The 25,466-nt window shown below is 43.1% G+C and overlaps 1 protein-coding gene across 1 annotated transcript; it reads left to right on the top strand.

Annotated features, from left to right (window-relative positions):
* The first annotated feature begins 1,497 nt into the window (after positions 1–1,497).
* LOC139540338 (G1/S-specific cyclin-D1-like) lies at positions 1,498–13,155 on the top strand. Its single transcript, XM_071344094.1, has 5 exons — positions 1,498–1,998; positions 3,209–3,424; positions 3,816–3,975; positions 6,458–6,606; positions 10,770–13,155. Exons 1-5 carry the CDS (start codon positions 1,801–1,803, stop codon positions 10,923–10,925), a joined length of 879 nt encoding a protein of 292 aa, XP_071200195.1. The 5' UTR covers positions 1,498–1,800; the 3' UTR covers positions 10,926–13,155.
* Positions 13,156–25,466: the final 12,311 nt, after the last annotated feature.

Genomic DNA, 25,466 nt, shown 5'->3' with positions numbered 1-25,466 from the left:
TCAACTGTACCAGGGCAGATGGTAGACAGCGTGTATGGCATTGGTGTGGGCTGATGTCAACGTTGAGAACCGAGTGCCCCATTGTGGCGGTGGGCATAAGCTATGGACAACGGACACAATTGCATTTTATCAAAGGCAATTTGAATGCATAGAGCTACCGTGACGAGATCCTGAGGCCCATTGTCGTGCCATTCATCCGCCGCCATCAGCATGTACGACAGCATGTTTCAGTTCCCGCCACTATCCAACAACTTCGCATAGCCATTGAAGAGGAGTGGGACAACATTCCACAGGCCACAATTAACAGCCTGATCAACTCCATGTGAAGGAGATGTGTCGCGCATGAGATAAATGGTGGTCACACCAGTTACTGACTGGTTTTCTGATCCAAGACCCTTTATTAAGGTATCTTTGACCAACAGATGTATATGTGTATTGCCAGTCATGAAAAATCATAGATTAGGGCCTAATGACTAATTGACTGATTTACTTACATGAACTGTAACTCAGTCCAATATTTTTAATTGTTGCATGTTGCGTTTCCATTTTTGTTCAGTGTATTAATACGTATACTCAAAAGGTAGTTATGTATTCACAATCTGTATCAACAGGTGTCTTGTGTGACTCAGTTGGTAGAGCATAAAGCTTGCAACACCAGGGTCGTGGCTTCGATTCACCCGAGGAACATGTATGTAAAAGGTAAATCACAATTTTGCTGTGTGAAGTTTTCTATTTTGATTTCCATACTATTTCTTACTTTAGTTTTCATTGACTATGGTTTTCGTTTAGTTGAATAGTTTCTCTAGTCCTGATTGTTGCCATTTAGCCAAATAGTCCTGTTACAAGATATTATTTTGGCGCTTTTCATTGGAGTTTTACAGCTGGCGTATGTATACGCAAAGAACATTTGTTAATGGTCACAAATTAAAACAGATATTTGCCTTGCTATCATGACAATGAACACGTGTGCAGAGATAGAATAATAATCATCATCATCATCATATTCATCATCATCATCATCCTACTCAAAACAAACGGTATTGGTCGCATACACATATTTATCAGATGTTATCGCGGGTGCTCCAACAGTTCAGTAATACCTGACAATACAAAACAATTGTACAACTAATAACCCAATTGTACAACTAATAACGCTATTATTAGCCTATGTTCCTCCTTCCTCTACTTCTTATTTTTGTTGGGTGGGTGGGGCTACTAGGCTTGTACTTGTAGGCCTAGTTAATATTAGGCAAAGTCCTTGTTGCGCATTGGTAAAAAAGAGGCCACACGAACAATAAGGGTTACATGAGTCCTCCAATCCAGCCACCGAGCATCTCTGCTTCCCCCACTGGTGCCTCGCAGTAGCTACAATCAGTCCCTCGCCTAGTCTACTGCCTCCAGAAACGGACCTGAGACCTCCCACTTCCAATAGCCCATACGCTGGCGGCGATGGGAAGGGACTATAAGCTTATGTGGAATAGCGTTCTAAAACGTGCCCCCTTCTTTGAGGCGGACCTCTCTTTTTGGGCCTCTCTCTCTCTCTCTCACTCACGTCGAAGCTGCCTTTGATCTGCTCCATAACCAACCTACATAACAACAGTCACGTCATTTCCCCAGTGCGCGGAGGGGAGGGGAGTTTATTGAGGAAAGCTGATCAAAGTTTGGTCGCCTCCTGAGAGCTTCGACACAGCAGTCGCAGCAGACAGAGGCAAAGCAACATCCACGGAACTTTTGGGGAAGCAATAGTTCAGACTCTCTTTCAGTCTCTCTGTCTTTCTCATTGCTCAAGCGACTGCCGGGATGGAACACCAGTTGCTGTGCTGTGAAGTGGAGACCATCCGGAGAGCTTACCAAGACTCGAACCTGCTCAACGACAGAGTTCTGCAGACTATGCTAAAAGCTGAAGACAATTATCTCCCCGCAACGAACTACTTCAAATGTGTACAGAAAGAGATTGTACCCTGCATGAGGAGAATTGTTTCTACATGGATGCTGGAGGTTTGTGCAAAAAACCCTTTCTAACAGATCCATAACATTCAATTATCTGAATCATGTCACTGGTCTATGCCCTTTGAAATATAGGCAAAATACATTACTACCATGCAACTATAACGATTGCTTGTCCTGTGTTGTTCATGTCATGTGTTTATTACATTATTCACCCAGCGATAGCTTAAACGTTGGACTTAATTCGAGGTTGTCTGTGTGACTCATTGAGCCTTATTTTTACCTGACACATGCTGCAAATGACGCCAAATTTCCCCTCGGATTATATTCATGTGAACAAAATGTTACACTTTAGTATTATTATTTCAATGTACACGTACTGTATGCCGTCACTAGTGCCAGTATTCGCCCTCTTTGTTTTCTTGTGGTTTATAGCACTACTTTGTGGTTTAAAATGTGTAATAACCATGTCGCAGCTATTTTCCATATTAGTCACTGACCTCGGATGCAATTGAAACTTTGTTTCTGTTGTTAAGTTGCCACTTGATAAAGAACATTTTGCCTACGTAACTGTTCTTAGAGTTGAAGCAACCGAACAATCAAAGTCGATTTGGGAGTTTCAAAGGGTCGCCTCTAAAATTGGTTAATGGCTTCTATCCCTTTTGAGAGAATGTAATAAAGGTGACCTATTATGTAAGACGACACATTGATTAACATTAACAGGGTAAAAATGTTTTCGTGGTGTGTAAGATTATATTTTAAATTAATTTTTAAAGTTGCATGCTGTTATGCGATGTGTGCGCATGCTGCTTGTCCAATTTCTAGCGGCTTACAAATATAGTTCATTTTGAACATTATTATTTTAGATATTCGGAATATGACACTTCTGTCCGATAAAAGAAAAGCATAATAATGTTTACATGCCAATGTTACATTCTAAAACAATTTTGAAATATTTAAAAATATTTTTTGAAAATATGGCGAACTACAATACGGCTCTGCAAGCCATGCGCTTGCCTTGCAGAGATCAACCTTTGTGTCCACGAGCGAAATGTCTGTCAATTTTTATTTATTTATCCAAAACGTCTTAGATCTCCTTTACAGGCACATAATATGCATGTATATGCATGCGTGTATGACTCGTGTTATTGTTTGTTATTTTTGATAGTTTTGTAGCTTATGGAGATATAGGCCCATAGACTGGATGTGTAGCCTATATAGACTGGATGTGTAGCCTAACTCGTTTCGCTTTTGATTCCAGGTCTGTGAGGAACAGAAATGCGAAGAGGAGGTTTTTCCCCTAGCTATGAATTTTTTAGACAGATATTTGTCTGTTGAACCCACGAAGAAGACTCGGCTACAGTTATTGGGCGCTACATGCATGTTTCTGGCGTCTAAAATGAAGGAGACCATTCCTCTAACAGCTGAGAAGTTGTGCATATACACAGACAATTCCATCCGGACGGGCGAGTTGCTGGTAATTTGACTTCCACATCATGTTCTCATCAGTTATAACCAACACATGTAGATTATGTTTAGGCGGTATTGTAAAATGTAGTATAGTGTTTTTGACATATTTTAACTGTGATAAGAACTATAATTTCTTATACGCGGATTCTTTTCAGTTTAGCCAAAGTTAACTTTGGGAGATAAATCATTTTAAACGAGAAAATAACTGAAATTCTGTAACAAAATGTCTTAAACCTACTTCCCCTAACATCAATGATTGTCATTGTCATGGCCCTGGCACAGTGGCAGAGCATAGGCCTGTGTGGAGCATGCCCACCCTCTAGTGGTGTGTTGGTTTCTTGAACCCTTGCAGGTGTCCAACTACATGCATTCTCTCTCTCTTCCTATCTCCTCTACAGCAAATGGAACTACTGGTATTGAACAAACTGAAATGGGATCTAGCCTCAGTTACTCCACACGATTTCATAGACCACTTCCTCTCCAAGCTACCCATCCATCAGGACACCAAGCAAATCCTGTGCAAGCATGCCCAGACATTTGTGGCCCTCTGTGCTACAGGTATGTACTGGAGTCCCACCACCACCTGCCTGTTGTTACACTGCTGACTGCTCTTCTGTTGCTGTTTAATGCTGTTAACTTAAAAGGAGGTTGTAGTCCTACATGTCCCCTGGGTTTCAGATGTGCCGATGTGAATTACTACTGTGAAGAGGGGTTTCCAAAGGCAAGCGGTTGAGTTGACGTTTGTCAACGGCATGATAACTCCCGTACTTGTGTAACAGTTATGCCGTTCTCTTTTGCCCTACACTTGATTTGAACCACTGGACTTGGCGTTTGGTGAAGTGACGAGGTTTGGGTTTTGGTGTAGACCGTTCTGGTAAATACAACGCAAGCTGGACACATTCCAGAAAAGTTGTGTTCGTTTGTGAACGGGCCCTGCGAAGCTGTCTGACACCTGAGCATCAGATGCTTCGGGAATATACTTTGACGTAGCTGCTGTTACACTGTCTAATTTCTACACTTTGGACTAAGCTGAAGCAGAAGCCGGCACAATAGAAGGCCTGAAGCCAATAGCAAGCAGTTTTACTTAAGGTTATATTGAAGAGAAGTCCTGCTCTATAGGTTTCCGACCTGCACTGCTTTCCCTCGAAAACATTTGATTTGTGTTAGAGTAAGGCCCTCTGTCTTGTGGTAGGTCAGGGGGGAGACTTATCTCAACGCGCTGTTTGAAGTTAGTGCTTAATTGAATAGATTGAATGGGCCTATTGGCCTAGGCCCTGCCTTGTTCTGTTGTGCACTCTTGGTGGCATGGAGATAAAAAGGTCCTGGCCTCTCTTTTGGAAGGGAAGGGAATTAAGAGTGACTCAATAAGAACACTTTTAACACTTTTAACAAATGTTCACTTACAATTGTATGAAAGAACAGGCAAACAGAATAAGGTAGGGAGGGAATGACAAGGGAGTGTGTGTGAAAGCATGTTGAAGATCCTGTATGTGCTTATTTGTGTTGAGTAATAGCTCAAGGCACTTAACGAGTTCTGACCTGCTGCCACATTGTCGGTATCAGGGGTGTGTTTTAACACTCTTTGATATACCTTTGTGACATTCATTTACTTCCTTCATCTTGCCAGCATAGAAGAAATGTATCCCCTTTTATATCTTCCTTTTTTTCCAGAGACGGCGGAGTCTCTTGCCTTGTATTTCTCCTTGCGAGCAGCTGCTGGCTGGCATTCCTGCATTCATCTTGAGGGTTGCAAGCATTTATTTCCTTTCTCTTTTATAGGGAGGCTAGGATTGGGTAGATCTAGTGGGGATATGGGCCTGGATAATGGCTCTCTGGCTTGCCTTTATGCGAGTTCAATTAATCTCGCAGCGCTCTTCCTCAATTCTCCTCTCTAAGCTCTCTGTGGTGCAGGCCCTTGCAATGGGAGCTCACTCACAATGATGCCCCAGCCCCATACCCATTGGGGGGGGGGGTGTAAAGGGGGCTCGTCTCCTAGACTGAGAGGCCCCCTAATTAATATGGTAAAATTAATGGTCTGAGCCTGGTGATTAGACCTGTTGTTTCACACAATGTGCCTCGTCTGAGGAGCCCCTCTGTGTGTGTGTGTGTGTGCGTGTGTGTGTGCGTGTGTGAGCGCCCCTGCCTGGAGTAGATTTATTGTCTCTCTAAGCACTTGAAAAGAGGAAGTGAGACATGATCTTTCCAGAGAGGGTTCCAAGCCAAGCGAGTTGAAGAGTGATTTATTGCATACTGAGGCTGTCGAGAAGGGGAAAGGGGGTTTGGGCTTGAGGTGGAGGGGGTAGAAGAGGGTCTGGGGAGAATACATCTGCATTTCATGAGCTTGTCTCTTTCTCTCTGTGTGATTATCAAGCAGTTCTTGGGCTGAATAGATCGTTTATCACCAACATCAGATTCCAGCAATATGTCTTACCTCTTATTTGATTATGTCATTTGTTGTATCTGCTCCTCCTTGCTCTTGACAAAGTTTTGTATGTATGCAAATTTGAGGCTAGAGAGAGTAGGAGGGGATGACGGCTATAGGAGTGTAATGGGGGAGGGGGCAGTGTGACTGGGACCTACAGCATAGCTCCTCAGTAGCAGTCAGGGCATACTGCCACCATGTCAGCATGGTGCCTCTGTTCTGATTCTGTTGGATGCACAGTGTCTCTCTCCTCTCTGTCTTGCCATTATCTGGTTGTGCCACATTACGCTGCCCCATCCCCCTCGTCCCACCTCCTTCCTCTCAACCCTCTCTCCCTCCTCCACACCTCCGCCTCATCCCTCACTGCCAGGGTGTCATCTCTCTTTTGTTGTCGCACCCGTGTCAATGGCCTGAGCTGCCGCTCTGCAGCCAGTGAGCTGCCCCATTAACAAGGTTGTTGTGTGAATTATTTGTGGATCAAATGCCTTGCTTCGGGAATTTGACCTGTTCCCTCTCGCTCTTCCTCCTCTCTCTCTCTCTCTCTCTCTCTCTCTCTCTCTCTCTCTCTCTCTCTCTCTCCTTCTCTCTCTTTCTCTCTTTTCCTTTTCTCTCCACCAGAAGTCAAATTCATTGCCAACCCTCCGTCAATGATCGCAGCGGGCAGTGTGGCGGCTGCTGTCCAGGGGCTGAATCTGAAGAGCATGGACGATGCACTTTCATCCCAGCAACTCACTGACTTCCTGTCTCAAGTCATCAGAAGTGACCCGGTATGCAAGGACAACCAAGTCTCATGCAAAAATGTTGAATTTAAACATACAGTTTAGAAATGTGACTAGAGAGCCTAATATTGTAAAGGTGCAACCATTCTGCCTCGCTTTGCAATGGGCAATGGAATGGCCGTCTTTTATTTTCCACAGATTTCCAGCCTTTTATTGATCAGATTGCTATTGACTCGTGGGGGAGAGGGGGTGACAGTAGAACAAGAGAGGAGTAGTCCTGAGCATTAACCCGAAGTATCAGTTACCCGGGTCTCCCACGGGAGCAACCAACGTCTTAGACCATTAGAGCAAGAGGAAATTCCCTCTTGGGCCGAGGGCAGACACGGGTTTTGAAGTTCGTAGGCAGGGTTACCTCATCATGTGACCATGACTGACTCATGTCTGCTATACCTGCTATGTAAAAGAGCCCGAAGAATGCGTTATTGAGAAGGATAGAGAGCAGTTACTTCGCATGGTATCTCTACCTGAAAGTGTCAGTGTCATGATCTAAGTGATTGTTAGATGGTATTCAGCAATCATAAAAGTGTGCCTTATTTACTTTGAAGAACAACTAAAATAGTGATCTTGTAAGACAGCAGGGGCAGCAGCTCTATGGAGATGAGATGATGACTTGGAATGAAGTAGTAAAGTCATCAAATATAACAAGTGTGATATACACAACAACTGAAATATTTTGTTAAAGTAATGTGAATAAATTATGGTTAATAAGTGATGTAATGGGCAATCACTACCATCATGGGATTTTTTTTATAAAAAAATATTCTGTGTTACAGCATTCAACTCCCATAATGCATGTTGCATTTAATCTTTTTTTTTTTAAATAAGCGAAACCGGAGTCAATTTTGTCTTCTTTTTTTTTAATAATCAAACCCGAACCGACCTCAAAAAGTACTAATCACTCAGCGCTAGAGGAGAGAGAGAGAGAGAGAGAGATCTGAGAGACAGGGGATGTAGAGCAGCAGGTAGCCAGGTCATAAACCCTGTCTCTGAATGGATCAGGAAATGAGAGGCGAGCGAACAGTCCCTCACTCCGGTGCAGTCGACGACGACGTGCAAAAGCTCTCGCTCGTTGTCCCCTTTGTCAATGACGCAGGAGGCCAGGCTCTTGTGGAGTCCAAAAGGAAAGGAGGAAGAAAAAAGAAAGAGGCACCATGAATAAATGCACTTTCCTCACAACTACAAAGTCAGTTGTGTATATTTGCATAACAAACACAGGACACAACTCAGTCCTAATGTCATATTTTAGTACATACAGTGGCTTACGAAAGTATTCACCCCCCTTGGCATTTTTCCTATTTTGTTGCCTTACAACCTGGAATTAAAATAGATTTTTGGGGGGGGTTGTGTCATTTGATTTACGCTAGTTACGCACTTTGAAGATGCAAAATATTTTTTATTGTGATACAAACAAGAAATAAGACAAAAAAACAGAACACTTGAGCGTGCATAACTATTCACCCCCCCCCCCCCCCCCAAGTCAATACTTTGTGGCGCCACCTTTTGCAGCAATTACAGCTGCAAGTCTCTTGGGGTATGTCTCTATAAGCTTGGCACATCTAGCCACTGGGATTTTTGGCCATTCTTTAAGGCAAGACTGCCCCAGCTCCTTCAAGTTGGATGGGATCCGCTGGTGTGCAGCAATCTTTAAGTCATACCACAGATTCTCAATTGGATTGAGGTCTGGGCTTTGACTAGGCCATTCCAAACCATTTAAAGGTTTCCCCTTAAACCACTCGAGTCTTGCTTTAGTAGTATGCTTAGGGTCATTGTCCTGCTGGAAGGTGAACCTCTGTCCCAGTCTCAAATCTCTGGTAGACTGAAACAGGTTTCCCTCAAAAATTTCTCTGTATTTAGCGCCATTCATCGTTCCTTAAATTCTGACCAGTTTCCCTGTCCCTGCCGATGAAAAACATCCCCACAGCATGATGCTGTTGGTGGTGTTCTCGGGGTGATGAGAGGTGTTGGGTTTGCGCCAGACATAGCGTTTTCCTTGATGGCCAAAAAGCTCAATTTTAGTCTCATCTAACCAGGGTACCTTCTTCCATATGTTTTGGGAGTCTTTCACATGCCTTTTGGCGAACACCAAACGTGTTTGCTTATTTTTTTCTTTCAGCAATGGCTTTTTTTCTGGCCACTCTTCCGTAAAGCCCAGCTCTGTGGAGTGTATGGCTTAAAGTGGTCCTATGGACAGATACTCCGATCTCTGCTTTGGTCTTTGTTGCCTCTGATTAATGCCCTCCTTGCTCGGTCTGTGAGTTTTCCACCAAGCGGCCCTCTCTTGGCAGGTTTGTTGTGGTGCCATATTCTTTCTATTTATTAATAATGGATTTAATGGTGCTCCATGGGATGTTCAAAGTTTCTGATATTTTTTTATAACCCAACCCTGATCTGTACTTCTCCATACATGTGTCCCTGACCTGTTTGGAGAGTTCATTCATGGTGCTGCTTTCTTGTTGGTACCCCTTGCTTAGTGTTGTTGCAGACTCTGGGACCTTTCAGAATAGGTGTATATATACTGAGATCATGTGACCGATCGTGTGACACTTAAATAAAGCCCACCTGTGTGCAATATAACTAATAATGTGATTTCTGAAGGTAATTGGTTGCACCAGGTCTTATTTTGGGGCTTAATAGCAAAGGGGATGAATACTTTTGCAAGGCACTGTAATCTCTCATTATTTCAAAGGAATGTCCAAAATTATTATTAGTATCATTATTATTATTATTATATTGAACTAAAATATAAACGCAATGTGCATCAATTTCGAAAGTTTTACTGAGTTACACATTCATATGAGGAAATCAGTCAATTGAAATAAATTCATTTGGCCCTAATCTATGGATTTCACATTCCTGGGAATACAGATATGCATCTGTTAGTTACAGATACCTTAACAAAATGGGCCTCAGGATCTTTTCAAAGTACTTCTGTGCATTCAAATTGCCACCGATAAAATGCAATTGTGTTCATTGTCCATAGCTCATGCCTGCCCATACCATAACCCCACCCACCACCATGGGGCACTTTGTTCACAACTTTGACATCAGCAAGCCGCTCACCCACACAACGCCATACACGTGGTCTACGGTTGTGAGGCCGGGTGGACGTACTGCCAAATTCTCTAAAACAACATTGGAGGCGGCTTATGGTAGAAAAATGAACATGCAATTCACTGGCAACAGCTCTGGTGAACATTCCTGCAGTCAGCATGCCAATTGCACACTCCCTCAAAACTTTAGACATCTGTGGCATTGTGTTTTGTGACTACGTTTCACAGTTTAGAGTGACCTTTTATTGTCCCCAGCACAAGGTGCACCTGTGTAATGATCATGCTGTTTAATCAGCTTCTTGATATGCCACACCTGTCAGGTGGATGGATTTTCTTGGCAAAGGAAAAAATACTCACTAACAGGGATGTAAACAAATTTGTGCACAACATTTGAGAGAAATAAGCTTTTTGTGCGTACGGAACATTTCGGGGATCTTTTATTTCAGCTCAAGAAACATGGGACCAACACTTTACATCTTGCGTTTATATTTTTGTTCCGTGTATTGTTATTATTTTAATCAAAGGATAATATCTAAGTATTGTGTAGTAATAGAATAACTTCTGAAACCTTCCTCACCCACTGGTCTGGCTCTAGTTTCTACAGGTCTCTTTGATCCAGGTAATAAGAACCGTAATCATTAGAATGAGGTCCCTAGGGCTCTCCTTCCACCACCTGACTGAGGGTCTGCCCCTCTTATCCTTCGCCCAATGAATTGCTTTTGCTCCTATTGTTTTGGGTCCAGGAATTGGTGCTAGCAGATTTGGTTTCCAGTCTTTCTGGATGTATTCTCTTCCACCTAATCCTCACACAGTCACAGCCCTTCCCACTAGAGTGCAACTCTGCCTCTGCTGTTCCGTGTGTTGTCGCCGCTCCTTAAAGCCTACACAGTATACCTTTGGTACCATGGTCATACCCTTCTAATATTGCATATGTTTTCAGATTGTTCCCGATTGTTTGAAGATTTATTTCAGAAGGCAGGCAGAAAAGCCACCTGTTAGACAAATGTCCATGACTGTAAGTGGTCCTTGTTGCTGAGAGACGATCCAACACTAGTCCTTATGTCATCACTAACAATGCCTCTCTCTCCCCCCCCTATGCAGGATTGTCTACGGGCGTGTCAAGAACAGATCGAGTCCTTATTGGAGACCAGTCTCCGTCAGGCACAACAACACACCGTTTCCACGGACACCAAGAGCATGGACGAGGAGGTCGACCTGTCGTGCACGCCAACGGACGTTAGAGATGTGAACATCTGAGTTGGACAGCCTTTTCTGGTGCTCACTAAGCAGAAGCCATGGATGGAGGATTGGGCTTCGGGGAGAGAAGAGAACGCGCTGATTGACACTGTCTCAGCAGCACCACTCCCGCTGACTGCGCTCTCACCTACTCACACCCCTGTGCTCGTAGCATAGGGTCTGGCCTGAACGTCATGTCTGGCTCCTAACAGGTGCTGTAAGGGATCAGCCAGGGCTTCATGCGTACACTTGCTCTCTGTCCCCTCACTGGTTTGAGGCAGCATCAATCGGGCATGGTTCCCATTATGTATTTTAGACAAAACAAACTTGAATAAGAAAAGAAAAAAAGAAGTGTAGTGCTGTATGTACAACAGAATAGACAACTAGAGAATAATGAACTAGGTATTTTTGTTGTTGTTTGGACAGATTGAGCATGATACACCTGCAATTTCTCACGTAAAACGCTAGTCCTGAGTTGTTTGATGACATAGGCGTTTTGTGGTATGGTAAACCCGTTTCTAATGGAGGGGCGGTTTTTGTTGTCCCTGGTTAGTTTGGTGTGGCCATGTTTGCCTCAACATTTAACCAACTTTGAGATGTTGTTTTGAAAATCAGTCTTCTAATCTCCTCTTTTTTTTAACGGAGAATGTAACCGTACAATGTTAATTTGTTTAGCGTACTTAGGGCTCTCTTCAATCCATATCGCGGAAGTTCAGCGTTACGACATGATTGAAATTTAAAGGCAATGTTCCCGCGTTGGCAGAGACTGCATTGGCTGTAAACTCTGCGTATGTCGGCTTAATCGGAAATGACCTTTACATTTCGATCGCGCAATCTGTAACGCTTCAGCGATACTAATTGAATAGAGCCCTTATTCAATTGTCATCAGAGGTCTGTGGATTACCAAGGCCTCTGTCCTAACCGCTAACCCACTGCTTTCCGGAGACAGCAAGCTAACCAGTGAAGTACAGCTACTTCAAAATATCTGCAGGAAGTCTAGATCATATTATACTGAATGCTTGCAACATTGCATTCTGCCACAGAATAATTAGCTAGCCGTCCTGTATGTTCTCTCTATGTAAGCTAAGCGTAGTCCACAGTCTTTATCGAATTGTAATTCTGTCTTACTATCTAAAAACCATTCCATCAAAAAAGCACTTTGGGTCAATAACTCCTTACTGCCTATTTTGAGAAGAACCATATGGGACATGACTAAACATAATGGAATGGTTTGGGAACAACGTCAGTTTCTGGGATGAAGAGTGTTTCTAAACATGGTGTTATGTGGGAATGGCAGGACATATTAGGATGTTTTGGGCAAATCGAATCTATTTGTCTAGCTAAAATACCTGGACCCCATCTTTCCGACATCTTAGTAGTAAAGACGGTGAAAAATGGTGGTCCCATCCACGCAAGAAGGCACCTGTCTACCTATTCTCCTCATGACAGTTGATAACAGACTTTTCTAACTGCTTGAATTGCATCTGAGGCTTGTAATTTGTAGTTACACTAAGAACTATTTATTGCAGAATATTCTCTTTTCATGATGACAGAAGCTATTTCATATATATGTAAATATTTCCAAACATTCAATTCAGAGTTGCAATTACATTTTTTACAAATATGTGTAATTTCATCCAATCAAAATACAACATTTTGGCCCGACTTTGAAAGGCATGTGAAGTAAAACTACACTCAAAGTATTGCTTTGAAATCATTGCATTGGCTTAGTGTACTGAATGTTAAGGAAAAACTAGAATTCAAAAGAGGAATGTCTCAAATCTTCCCTTGTCATCAAATGAAAATTGAAAAGGCTTTTAAATCATTTTGCACAAATTCAAAGATGTCTTTTGCGTATTGTTGAAGCTGGAAGAAATAACTGAAGTTGCTATGGGGGGGGGAGTGATGGGGGGAATAAGGTATGTGGGCAAACGGTTTGATTGTACAGTGACAGATTTTTTTTTGTTAACACTCCTAACAACAAGCTGCTATGGAGGAATATTCCCAGCAAAGTTTCATGACTTTAAATGAAACGAAAATGAAAAGAAAAACCATCCTTTTTTTCTCAAAGTGTTTGCTGCTATTTTGTGGATATTTGTAATAGTTAAATGTCAATATACTGCCATGTAATAGAATTTCTCATAGAAAATTATGATATTATTGACAGTCATTTGTAGTGTATTGGTATGCGATCCGATTTTTCTTACTATGTTTTATGATTTCTGCTCTATTCCAAAAAAGAAAAAAAGAAAACGTAAAAAATAGAGCTCCTGTTTCCTTCACTATACCTCATGCTACAGACAAAAATATCGGATTATTTCGTCTGAGTTTTACTTTAATTCTGACTGTATCTTTTTTTATTTGTCTGTCCATTTTGAAAATTTAAATACTATTATCCAAATTGGTCCTTCAGGGAGCTAGTAGAAAGCATTGATTGAACCTGGTGACATAACAACCAATCTGATGTTAGAAAGTTGTTATAACTAGTTTAAAACACCTTTATAACTCCTTTTTAAGCTGTTTCATTAAAAGAGACTATCCCCCATTAGGCCGATGATGGCCCTTATATATATATATATATATTTATAAAGCTTTTGTACAAATTGAAAACAGATTTTTGTAAATGGCATGTTTACCTATTAAGCCATAGGTTGTTTTCTGATAGCGATTTAACACCATTTTGATAAAAAATGTACCTCATGTCATCAGCTCGAAACGACCAGAGACATGATGTTATCAATCATGTGTTTTTGCTGCACAATAAAAATAAATTTAAAAAAAATAACCCTAAAGACTACTGCATCTTTTCTCTTCGTGGTATGTTAGAGTGTTCCCTATGGAGGCAATATTGTTGGTTTTGCCTCAACATAAGTGAATACTTTTCCGGTCTTTGTGACCAAAGTCAAGTAAATACATCTGCTTGGATATGAAGCTGCTATCCAGGTCCTAGTCACTTTGATTCCTACCTAGTGGGGAAAATGTGTTGAAAAGACATCAGGTTGCGTATGCATGTGTGTATGTAAGGGGGGTGGGGGGTAAGAGACTGAGAGGGAGAATTGAGAGAAAGGAGCGAGAGAGGAGAGGGACATAGTACATTCTGTTTTGTTATGCATGGAATGCTTTTGAAGGGAGAATTCTCTATAGAGGAATAGAAAGGCTGAAACCCTAATCCTTTCCCACAGGCAAGGACCTCACCAGGATCGGGATTTTGGGGCTTTAGCCCCGAATGATTTGTGGTCAGCCCTGAATCCTTTGCGCTGCTCCGATGGTGTAAAAATAATTTTGTCAGCTGAATGCACCGCTTAGTTCATAGAGCCGTGGTTACGTGAAACTCACAAAGTCACCCAACCGTTATAATACATGTAAAGCAATTGCTGTGTGTTCTCAACTACATTATCATTTCAGCACCGTTTTCATTGGGACAGCGCCATTGCGCCAGTGACGTGAAGTGAGGTTGGTGGCTGGGTAAGCACTGGCTATTATCAAAGCCAGATTTACTGATGAATAAAGCTTGATGTAGCCCATGTTCACCATACAACTGATAGCGCCAACAACCAGAGTGAAATAGGCTGTTAATAACCGAAATTTACATTTTTTTTTTTTTACCAAATGGAAATACCATTGTGGCCAAGATACACAAACCTTTAATGTTTGCATATTCAAATCAAATCAAATCAAATTTTATTAGTCACATACACATGGTTAGCAGATGTTAATGCGAGTGTAGCGAAATGCTTGTGCTTCTAGTTCCGACAATGCAGTAATAACCAACAGTAATCTAACCTAACAATTCCACACTACTACCTTACACACACACACAAGTGTAAAGGGATAAAGAATATGTACATAAAGATATATGAATGAGTGGTGGTACAGAACGGCATGGCAGATGCAGTAGATGGTATAGAGTACGGTATATACATATGAGATGAGTACTGTAGGGTATGTAAACATAAGTGGCATAGTTTAAAGTGGCTAGTGGTACATGTATTGCATAAAGATGGCAAGATGCAGTAGATGATATAGAGTACAGTATATATACATATGAGATGGGTAATGTAGGGTATGTAAACATTGTATTAAGTGGCATTGCTTAAAGTGGCTAGTGGTACATTTTTACATAATTTCCATCAATTCCCATTTTTAAAGTGGCTGGAGTTGGGTCAGTATGTTGGCAGCGGCCGCTAAATGTTAGTGGTGGCTGTTTAACAGTCTGATGGCCTTGAGATAGAAGCTGTTTTTCAGTCTCTCGGTCCCTGCTTTGATGCACCTGTACTGACCTCGCCTTCTGGATGATAGCGGGGTGAACAGGCAGTGGCTTGGGTGGTTGTTGTCCTTGATGATCTTTATGGCCTTCCTGTGACATCGGGTGGTGTAGGTGTCCTGGAGGGCAGGTAGTTTGCCCCTGGTGATGCGTTCTGCAGACCTCACTACCCTCTGGAGAGCCTTACGGTTGTGGGCGGAGCAGTTGCCGTACCAGGCGGTGATACAGCCCGACAGGATGCTCTCGATTGTGCATCTGTAGAAGTTTGTGAGTGCTTTTGGTGACAAGCCGAATTTCTTCAGCCTCCTGAGGTTGAAGAGGCGCTGCTGCGCCTTCTTCACAACGCTGTCTGTGTGGGTGGACCAGTTCAGTTTGTCCGTGATGTGTACACCGAGGAACTTAAAACTTTCCACCTTCTCCACTACTGACCCGTCGATGTGGATAGGGGGGTGCTCCCTCTGCTGTTTCCTGAAGTCCACAATCATCTCCTTTGTTTTGTTGACGTTGAGTATGAGGTTATTTTCCTGACACCACACTCCGAGGGCCCTCACCTCCTCCCTGTAGGCCGTCTCGTCGTTGTTGGTGATCAAGCCTACCACTGTAGTGTCATCCGCAAACTTGATGATTGAGTTGGAGGCGTGCATGGCCACGCAGTCGTGGGTGAACAGGGAGTACAGGAGAGGGCTCAGAACGCACCCTTGTGGGGCCCCAGTGTTGAGGATCAGCGGGGTGGAGATGTTGTTACCTACCCTCACCACCTGGGGGCGGCCCGTCAGGAAGTCCAGGACCCAGTTGCACAGGGCGGGGTCGAGACCCAGGGTCTCGAGCTTGATGACGAGTTTGGAGGGTACTATGGTGTTAAATGCTGAGCTGTAATCGATGAACAGCATTCTCACATGGGTATTCCTCTTGTCCAGATGGGTTAGGGCAGTGTGCAGTGTGGTTGCGATTGCGTCGTCTGTGGACCTATTGGGTCGGTAAGCAAATTGGAGTGGGTCTAGGGTGTCCGGTAGGGTGGAGGTGATATGGTCCTTGACTAGTCTCTCAAAGCACTTCATGATGACGGAAGTGAGTGCTACGGGGCGGTAGTCGTTTAGCTCAGTTACCTTAGCTTTCTTGGGAACAGGAACAATGGTGGCCCTCTTGAAGCATGTGGGAACAGCAGACTGGGATAAGGATTGATTGAATATGTCCGTAAACACACCAGCCAGCTGGTCTGCGCATGCTCTGAGGACGCGGCTGGGAATGCCGTCTGGGCCTGCAGCCTTGCGAGGGTTAACACGTTTAAATGTTTTACTCACCTCGGCTGCAGTGAAGGAGAGCCCGCAGGTTTTGGTAGGGGGCCGTGTCAGTGGCACTGTATTGTCCTCAAAGCGGGCAAAAAAGTTGTTTAGCCTGTCTGGGAGCAAGACATCCTGGTCCTCGACGGGGCTGGTTTTCTTTTTGTAATCCGTGATTGACTGTAGACCCTGCCACATACCTCTTGTGTCTGAGCTGTTGAATTTCGACTCGATTTTGTCTCTGTACTGAGACTTAGCCTGTTTGATTGCCTTGCGGAGAGAATAGCTACACTGTTTGTATTCGGTCATGCTTCCGGTCACCTTGCCCTGGTTAAAAGCAGTGGTTCGCGCTTTCAGTTTCACGCGAATGCTGCCGTCAATCCACGGTTTCTGGTTTGGGAATGTTTTTATCGTTGCTGTGGGTACGACATCGTCAATGCACTTCCTAATGAACTCGCTCACCGAATCAGCATATTCGTCAATATTGTTGTTGGACGCGATGCGGAACATATTCCAATCCGCGTGATCGAAGCAGTCTTGAAGCGTGGATTCAGATTGGTCGGACCAGCGTTGAACAGACCTGAGCGCGGGAGCTTGTTGTTTGAGTTTTTGTTTGTAGGCTGGAATCAACAAAATGGAGTCGTGGTCAGCTTTTCCGAAAGGGGGGCGGGGGAGGGCCTTATAAGCGTCGCGGAAATTAGTATAACAATGGTCTAGTGTTTTTCCAGCCCTGGTAGCACAATCGATATGCTGATAGAATTTAGGGAGTTTTGTTTTTAGATTAGCCTTGTTAAAATCCCCAGCTACGATGAATGCAGCCTCAGGGTGTGTGGTTTCCAGTTTACAAAGAGTCAGATAAAGTTCGTTCAGGGCCATCGATGTGTCTGCTTGGGGGGGAATGTATACGGCTGTGATTATGATTGACGAGAATTCCCTTGGTAGATAATGCGGTCGACATTTGATTGTGAGGAGTTCTAGATCAGGTGAACAGAACGACTTGAGTTCTTGTGTGTTGTTATGATGATCACACCACTTCTCGTTAATCATAAGGCATACCCCCCCGCCCCTCTTCTTACCGGAAAGATGTTTGTTTCTGTCGGCGCGATGCATGAAGAAACCAGCTGGCTGCACCGACTCCGTTAGCGTCCCTTGAGTTAGCCATGTTTCCGTGAAGCAGAGCACGTTGCAATCCCTGATGTCTCTCTGGAATGCTACCCGTGCTCGGATTTCATCAACCTTATTGTCAAGAGACTGGACATTGGCGAGTAGTATGCTAGGGAGTGGAGCGCGATGTGCCCGTCTCCGAAGCCTGACCACGAGACCGCCACGTTTTCCCCTTTTTCGGCGTCGCACAGGGTCGCCGGCTGGGATCAGATCCATTGTATTGTGTGGAAGGCAAAACACTGGATCCGTTTCGGGAAAGTCATATTCCTGGTAGGAACGATGATGAGTTGACGTTAATCGTATGTTCAGTAGTTCCTCCCGACTGTATGTAATGAAACCTAAGATTACCCGGGGTACCGATGTAAGAAATAACACGTAAAAAAACAAAATACTGCATATTTTCCAAGGAACACGAAGCGAGGCAGCCATCTCTTTTCGGCGCCGGTAGGGAAGGCCGAAGGCATATTTAATATCATCTGACAAAATTACACGCTGCTCGGCTCAGACATGTAGACTGATGTAGCGTCCACAATGACATGCAAATACACAGGACATTGATATTCATTGTTAGACAGAAGGATATGCACTAAGTATCCAAAACATTTCCATGACATAGACTGACCAGGTGAATCCAGGTGAAAGCTATGATCCCTTATTGATGTCAATTTTTAAATCCACTTCAATCAGTGTAGATGAAGGGGAGGAGACAGGTTAAAGGAGGATTTTTAGGCCTTGAGACAATTGAGAGATGGATTGTGTATGTGTGCCATTTAGAGGGTGAATGGGCAAGACAAAACATGTAAGAGCCTTTTAATGGGGTATGGTAGTAGGGGTTATGGTAGTAGGAGCTAGGTGCACCGTTTTTTGTCAAGAACTGCAACTCTGCTGGGTTTTTCACACTCAGCAACAAACCACCCTCCACTACTGGCTTGCCTCTGAAGCTAAGCAGAGTTGGTCCTGGTTGGCCCCTTGTTGGGAGACCAGATGCTGCTGGAAGAGGTGTTAGAGGACCAGTAGGAGGCAACTAGGGCAGTGATTGGGGACATTTCCCTGTGTAGGGTGTCCTCTTTCAGATGGGACCTTAAATGGTTGTCTTGACTTATCGTAGGAGTGTTAAGGCCGGTGTCCTGGCTAAATTCCCAATCTGGCCTTCATACCATCATGGCCACCTGATCATCCCCAGCTTCCAACTGGCTCATTCATCTCCCCTGTAACTATTCCCCAGGTTGATGCTGTAATTGAGAATGTGTTCTCAGTCAACTTACCTGGTAAAAAAGTGTTAAATATATATTTTTTTAAGTATCAAGAATGTTCCACCACCTAAAGGACATCCAGCCAACTTGACCCAACTGTGGGAAGCATTGAAGTCAATATGGGCCAGCATCCCTGTGGAACGCTTTTGGAAACTTGTAAAGTCCAGGCCCTGACAAATTGAGGCTGTTCTGAGGGCAAAAAAGGGGGCGGGGGGGGGATTTTCATTTTCTGTCATTTTACAGCCAACCATGTTATTTGAGGTGAACAGAGAATGAAAGGCTACATACCTTTGAAATATTTCCCGTGCAGGTCTTTCAGTGCTTGGCGAATCCATGACAACAGCATCTGCACTCCCATCAGTGATAGAGCAAGTATCAATTCTGTCAGTCGACTTGGAAAATTGTTGGAGGTGCAATGGAGTCCATTTGTCACTCAGGTTGTTTTTGCTAGGTAGCTAGCTTTGTACAGTTCAATGGATGTGAGCATAAGATGTGAGTGCAAAATTATGTAAACATGCCCACATTTGCACAGCGTACCCCCTGCAACATGTTAAGGCAAAACGCAAAAACATTAAATAACAAAAAATATTGACATTTTTTTGTATAATATTTTTTTCATTTGGCTCTTCAAAACAGCTTTCTTTATTATATTATCACAGGTTAAGCACTGTCTACATTGACTGCACATCATTGCATTGCACTGCTTTAAGACAAGCATGGGAACTTGTCTTGATAAATCAATCAAATTGTCAGATTTTTGTTTTTACCTTAAACAAAAAATATATATATGTACACTACCGTTCAAAAGTTTGGGCTCACTTGGAAATTTTCTTTGAAAAAAAAGAAAAGCAAATTTTTTGTCCATTAATAAATCCTGTTGAGGATAGAGGGCGCTATTTTCACTTTGGGGAAAAATCGTGCCCAATTTAAACGGCCTCGTACTCTATTCTTGCTCGTACAATATGCATATTATTATTACTATTGGATAGAAAACACTCTCAAGTTTCTAAAACCGTTTGAATTATATCTGTGAGTATATATGTCATTTTGCAGCAAACGTTCTGTCAGAAAGTGAAAAATCTCAAATCGAGGCTCTGTTCCAGGGCCTCCCTATCATTTTGCTTGAGATTTATGACTATACATGCACTTCATACGCCTTCCACTAGATGTCAATAGGCTGTGAGAGGTGAAATGGAGTGTATAGGTATTTCTATGGTCAAAAGAGGCCTCTTGGAATGACAGGACCCCAATTTCCTCTGTTCAGGATGACGCGGGATGGACATCAGCTTTGGCTTCTGAAAAGCTTTCCCTATAGACGTGTAATATCTCCGGCTTTGATTGTATTTGATAAATGTGACAATATCATCGTAAAGTATGTTTTTTCAATATAGTTTAATCAGATTATTGAATTTTTTTCGGGAGTTTTGGCGTGTTCCGTTCACTGCGTTTGTTCACGAAGGACAGCTTAGCGCCACTTGGCTAGTTTTGCTTGCTAATTCGCGAGGGAAAAAGGCCATTCTAAAACCAAACAACGATTGTTCTGGACAAAGGACCACTTGTACAACATTCTGATGGAAGATCATCAAAAGTAGGACCCATTTATGATGTTATTTCATATATCTGTCGGAAATTGTTTACTATTAGTTTGCGCCCAGATTTTGAGCGCTCTCTCGCCATAACGTAAGCTGAATGTCGTACTGAAGTTATTTTTAGAATTCTAACACGGCGATTGCATTAAGAACTAGTGTATCTATCATTTCCTATACAACATGTATTTTTTTGTAAAGTTTATGAATAGTTATTTGGTCAGAATAGGTGAGTGTCAGAAATAGATCCGGACATTCTGGGAAAAAGATGCTACATGTTCACAATGTATAACCACGGATTTCAGCTCTAAATATGCACATTTTCGAACAAACCATATATGTATTGTGTAATATGATGTTATAGGACTGTCATCTGATGAAGTTTATGAAGGTTAGTGAAAAAATGTATATCTTTTGCTGGTTTATTCGCTATCGCTAATGTGCCATGAATCAATGCTGTTGTGTGGTAGGCTATTGTAGTAAGCTAATATAATGCTATATTGTGTTTTCGCTGTAAAACACTTAAAAAATCGGAAATATTGGCTGGATTCACAAGATGTTTGTCTTTAATTTGCTGTACACCATGTATTTTTCAGAAATGTTTTATGATGAGTATTTATGTAGTTCACGTTGGTCTCTATAATTACTCTGGCTGCTTCGGTGCTATTTTTGATGGTAGCTGTGATGGTAGCTGTAATGTAAAACTGATTTATACCTCAAATATGCACATTTTTCGAACAAAACATAGATTTATTGTATAATATGTTATAAGACTGTCATCTGATGAAGTTGTTTCTTGGTTAGTTTGGTTCGTTATGTGCAAGCTACCTGTGCTGTGAAAAATGTCTGTGCTTTTTTCTATTTGGTGGTGAGCTAACATAAATATACGTGGTATTTTCGCTGTAAAACATTTGAAATATCGGACATGTTGACCGGATTCACAAGATGTTTATCTTTCATTTGCTGTATTGGACTTGTTAATGTGTGAAAGTTAAATATTTAAAAAATATATTTTTTGAATTTCGCGCTCTGCCTTTTCAGTGGAATGTGGGAGGAGTGGCGCTAGAGGAACCCCTGTCCTAGACAGGTTCCATTAAAATAACATCAAATTGATCAGAAATACAGTGTAGACATTTTTTATGTTGTAAATGACTATTGTAGCTGGAAATGGCTGATTTTAATGGAATATCTACATAGGCGCACAGAGGACCATTATCAGCAACCATGACTCCTGTGTACCAATGGCACGTTGTGTTAGCTAATCCAAGTTCATCATTTTAAAAGGCTAATTGATCATTAGAAAACCCTTTTGAAATTATATTAGCACAGCTGAAAACTGTGTCCTGATTAAAGAAGCAATAAAACTGGCCTTCTTTAGGCTAGTTGAGTATCTGGAGCATCAGCATTTGTGGGTTCGATTACAGGCTCAAAATGGCCAGAAACAAAGACCTTTCTTCTGAAACTCGTCAGTCTATTCTTGTTCTGAGAAATAAAGGCTATTCAATGCGAGAAATTGCCAAGAAAATGGAGATCTCGTATAACGCTGTTTACTACTCCCTTCACAGAACAGCGCAAACTGGCCCAAACCAGAATAGAAAGAAACAGACGCCTCACAAGACCTCAACTGGCATCTTCATTAAATAATACACACAAAACACAAGTCTCAACATCAACAGTGAAGATGCTGGCCTTCTAGGCAGAGTTGCAAAGAAAAATTAATATCTCAAACTAGCCAATAAAAAGAAAAGATTAAGATGGGCAAAAGAACACAGACACTGGTAAGAGGAACTGTTGAGACTGGTGTTTTGCGGGTACTATTTAATGAATCTGCCAGTTGAGGACTTGTGATGCGTCTGTTTCTCAAACTAGACACTAATGTACTTGTTCTCTTGCTCAATTGTGCACCGGGGCCTCCCACTCCTCTTTCTATTCTGGTCAGAGCCAGTTTGCGCTGTTCTGTGAAGGGAGTATTACACACAATAGTCATTTACAACATTAACAATGTCTACACTGTATTTCGGATCAATTTGATGTTATTTGAATGGACAAAAAAATTAGCTTTTCTTTAAAAAACAAGGACATTTCTAAGTGACCCCAAACTTTTGAACAGTGGTGTATATTTGGATATTTGGTTACAATTAGGCTGGGAAATGTTAGCTAAGTTGAGATGCGTGCTCATAATAATTAGTCTAGCAATTGAAATCAATTCAGATCTTCTAACACATGCCTATAGCTTACCTGATGAGCTTCCCTGATGTTTTTCTGAACTTTCCAATACTTTTCCGATGCAATACTTTTCCGATACTTTTCCGATGATTCCTAGATGCTCTTCCAGACTCCCTCCACCTACCCAAGGATGTCAGAGTACAAAAATCTGTTAACTTCTTGTCAATAGGGGGGCGCTGTTTTCACTTTGGAAAAAATCGTGCCCAAATGAAACGGCCTCGTACTCTTTTCTAGATCATACAATATGCACATTATTATTACTATTGGATAGAAAACACTCAGAAGTTTCTAAAACTGTTTGAATTATGTCTGTGAGTAAAACAGAACTCATTTTGCAGCAAACTTCCATGCAGGAAGTGAAAAATCTGAAAACGAGGCTCTGTTTCAGGGCCTGCCTTTTCAATTGCCTTATATTTATCGATATGCATGCACTTCATACGCCTTCCACTAGATGTCAACAGGCAGTGGAAGGTGGAATGGGGTGTCTAGCTTGATCTGAGGTCGAACAAGAGCTTTTGGAGTGGCAGGTCAGGAATTTCCTTTGTCTACCAAGGCGCACGAAGTACCTCGATATTGTCTTCTGATAAGCGTTCGGTTTACACGGCGAATGTCTCCGGCTCTGATTTTATTTGATACATGTGATAATAACATCGTAAAGTAGGTTTTTTCAACCGAGTTTTATCAGATTATTCAACGTTTATTGGGACTTGGAGTTTTCCGTTCTTTGCGTCAAGAGAGGATGGGAATGTTATCAACATTGGCTAGCATTGTGGCGCGAATTCGACAGAAGAAAAGGACATTCTAAAACCAAACAACGATTTATTCTGGACCAAGGACTCCTTGTACAAGATTCTGATGGAAGCTCAGCAAAAGTAAGAACAATTTATGATGTTATTTCGTATTTCTGTGGAAAATGTTGATTCCTATTCTCTGCCGTTTTGGCGAGCGCTGTCTCGCAATAACGCAAGCTGTTTGTTATGGTAAAGTTATTTTTAAAAATCTAACATGGCGGTTGCATTAAGAACCAGTGTATCTTTCATTTGCCATACAACAAGTATTTTTATGTAAAGTTTATGATGAGTTTTTGGTCAGATTAGGTGAGTGTCCAAAATAGCTCCGGACATTCTGGGGAAATGTTGCTACATATTCACAATGTATAACCACGGTTTGCAGCTCTAAATATGCACATTTTCGAACAAAACATAAGTGTATTGTATAACCTGATGTTATAAGTGTCACGATCGTGTGGAGAGACAGACCAAGGCGCAGCGTGATATTGATACATCTTCTCTTTATTAATGAAGATGAATGAACACGACACGAAACACTTTAACAAACTAACAAAAAAAACAACAAACGACCGTGAAGCTATAAACGTAGTGCACACACACAGGCTACAAACGTTCAACATAGACAATTACCCACAAACACCTAAAGCCTATAGCTACCTTAAATATGGCTCCCAATCAGAGACAACAATAACCAGCTGTCTCTGATTAAGAACCAAATCAGGCAAACATAGACTTTCCTAAACAACTACACTCAACCATAGACAATTCTAAACACCTACACTGAACACAACCCCATCTACTCTATGAAACCCCCTCAACCATACAAACCACACTAGACAATACAAAAACACATACTAACCCATGTCACACCCTGACCTAACTAAAATACTAATGAAAACAAAGATAACTAAGGCCAGGGTGTGACATAACCCCCCCCTTAAGGTGCGAACTCCGGACGCACCAGCATAAAGTCTATGGGAGGGTTTGGATGGCGTCTGTCCATGGTGGCGGCTCTGGTACTGGTCGTGGTCCCCACCCCACCATAGTCACTACCCGCTTTCGTAGCCTCCTCCAAATGTCCACCCTCCAACTTAACCCCACTGGATTCAGGGGCAGCACCGGACTAAGTGGCAGCACCGGACTAAGAGGCAGCACCGGACTAAGGGGCAGCACCGGACTAAGGGGCAGCACCGGGATAAGGGGCAGCACCGGACTAAGGGGCAGCACCGGGATAAGGGGCAGCACCGGACTAAGGGGCAGACCCGGACTAAATGGCGGATCCTGGCTGGACAGCTCTGGCGGATCCTGGCTGGACGGCTTTGGCGGATCATGGCTGGCTGACGGATCTGGCTGCTCATGGCTGGCTGACGGATCTGGCTGCTCATGGCTGGCTGACGGATCTGGCTGCTCATGGCTGGCTGACGGATCTGGCTGCTCATGGCTGGCTGACGGATCTGGCTGCTCATGGCTGGCTGACGGATCTGGCTGCTCATGGCTCTCTGGCGGCTCTGGCAGATCCTGTCTGGTTGGCGGCTCTGGCAGATCCTGTCTGGTTGGCGGCTCTGGCAGATCCTGTCTGGTTGGCGGCTCTGGCAGATCCTGTCTGGTTGGCGGCTCTGGCAGATCCTGTCTGGTTGGCGGCTCTGGCAGATCCTGTCTGGTTGGCGGCTCTGGCAGATCCTGTCTGGTTGGCGGCTCTGGCAGATCCTGTCTGGTTGGCGGCTCTGGCAGATCCTGTCTGGTTGGCGGCTCTGGCAGATCCTGTCTGGTTGGCGGCTCTAGCGGCTCCTGACTGACGAACGGCTCTGACGGCTCGGGACAGACGGGCGGCTCTAATGGCTCGGGACAGACGGATGGCTCAGATGGCGCTGGGGAGACGGATGGCTCAGATGGCGCTGGGGAGACGATGGCTCAGATGGCGCTGGGGAGACGGATGGCTCAGATGGCGCTGGGGAGACGGATGGCTCAGATGGCGCTGGGGAGACGGATGGCTCAGAT

This window comes from Salvelinus alpinus, chromosome 15, assembly GCF_045679555.1.
Source record: "Salvelinus alpinus chromosome 15, SLU_Salpinus.1, whole genome shotgun sequence".
Taxonomy (NCBI): Eukaryota; Metazoa; Chordata; class Actinopteri; order Salmoniformes; family Salmonidae; genus Salvelinus; species Salvelinus alpinus.
Note: the sequence above shows the minus strand (reverse complement) of the source record. Positions and strands in the feature narration are given on the sequence as shown.

Bases quoted from the DNA above. Each gene is read 5' to 3' on its own strand.
- LOC139540338 (XM_071344094.1), top strand. From the start codon at position 1,801: ATGGAACACCAGTTGCTGTGCTGTGAAGTGGAGACCATCCGGAGAGCT. The intron at 3,976-6,457 runs GTATGTACTGGA...TCTCTCCACCAG, and splicing joins TGTGGCCCTCTGTGCTACAG to AAGTCAAATTCATTGCCAAC. The intron at 6,607-10,769 runs GTATGCAAGGAC...CCCCCTATGCAG, and splicing joins AAGTCATCAGAAGTGACCCG to GATTGTCTACGGGCGTGTCA.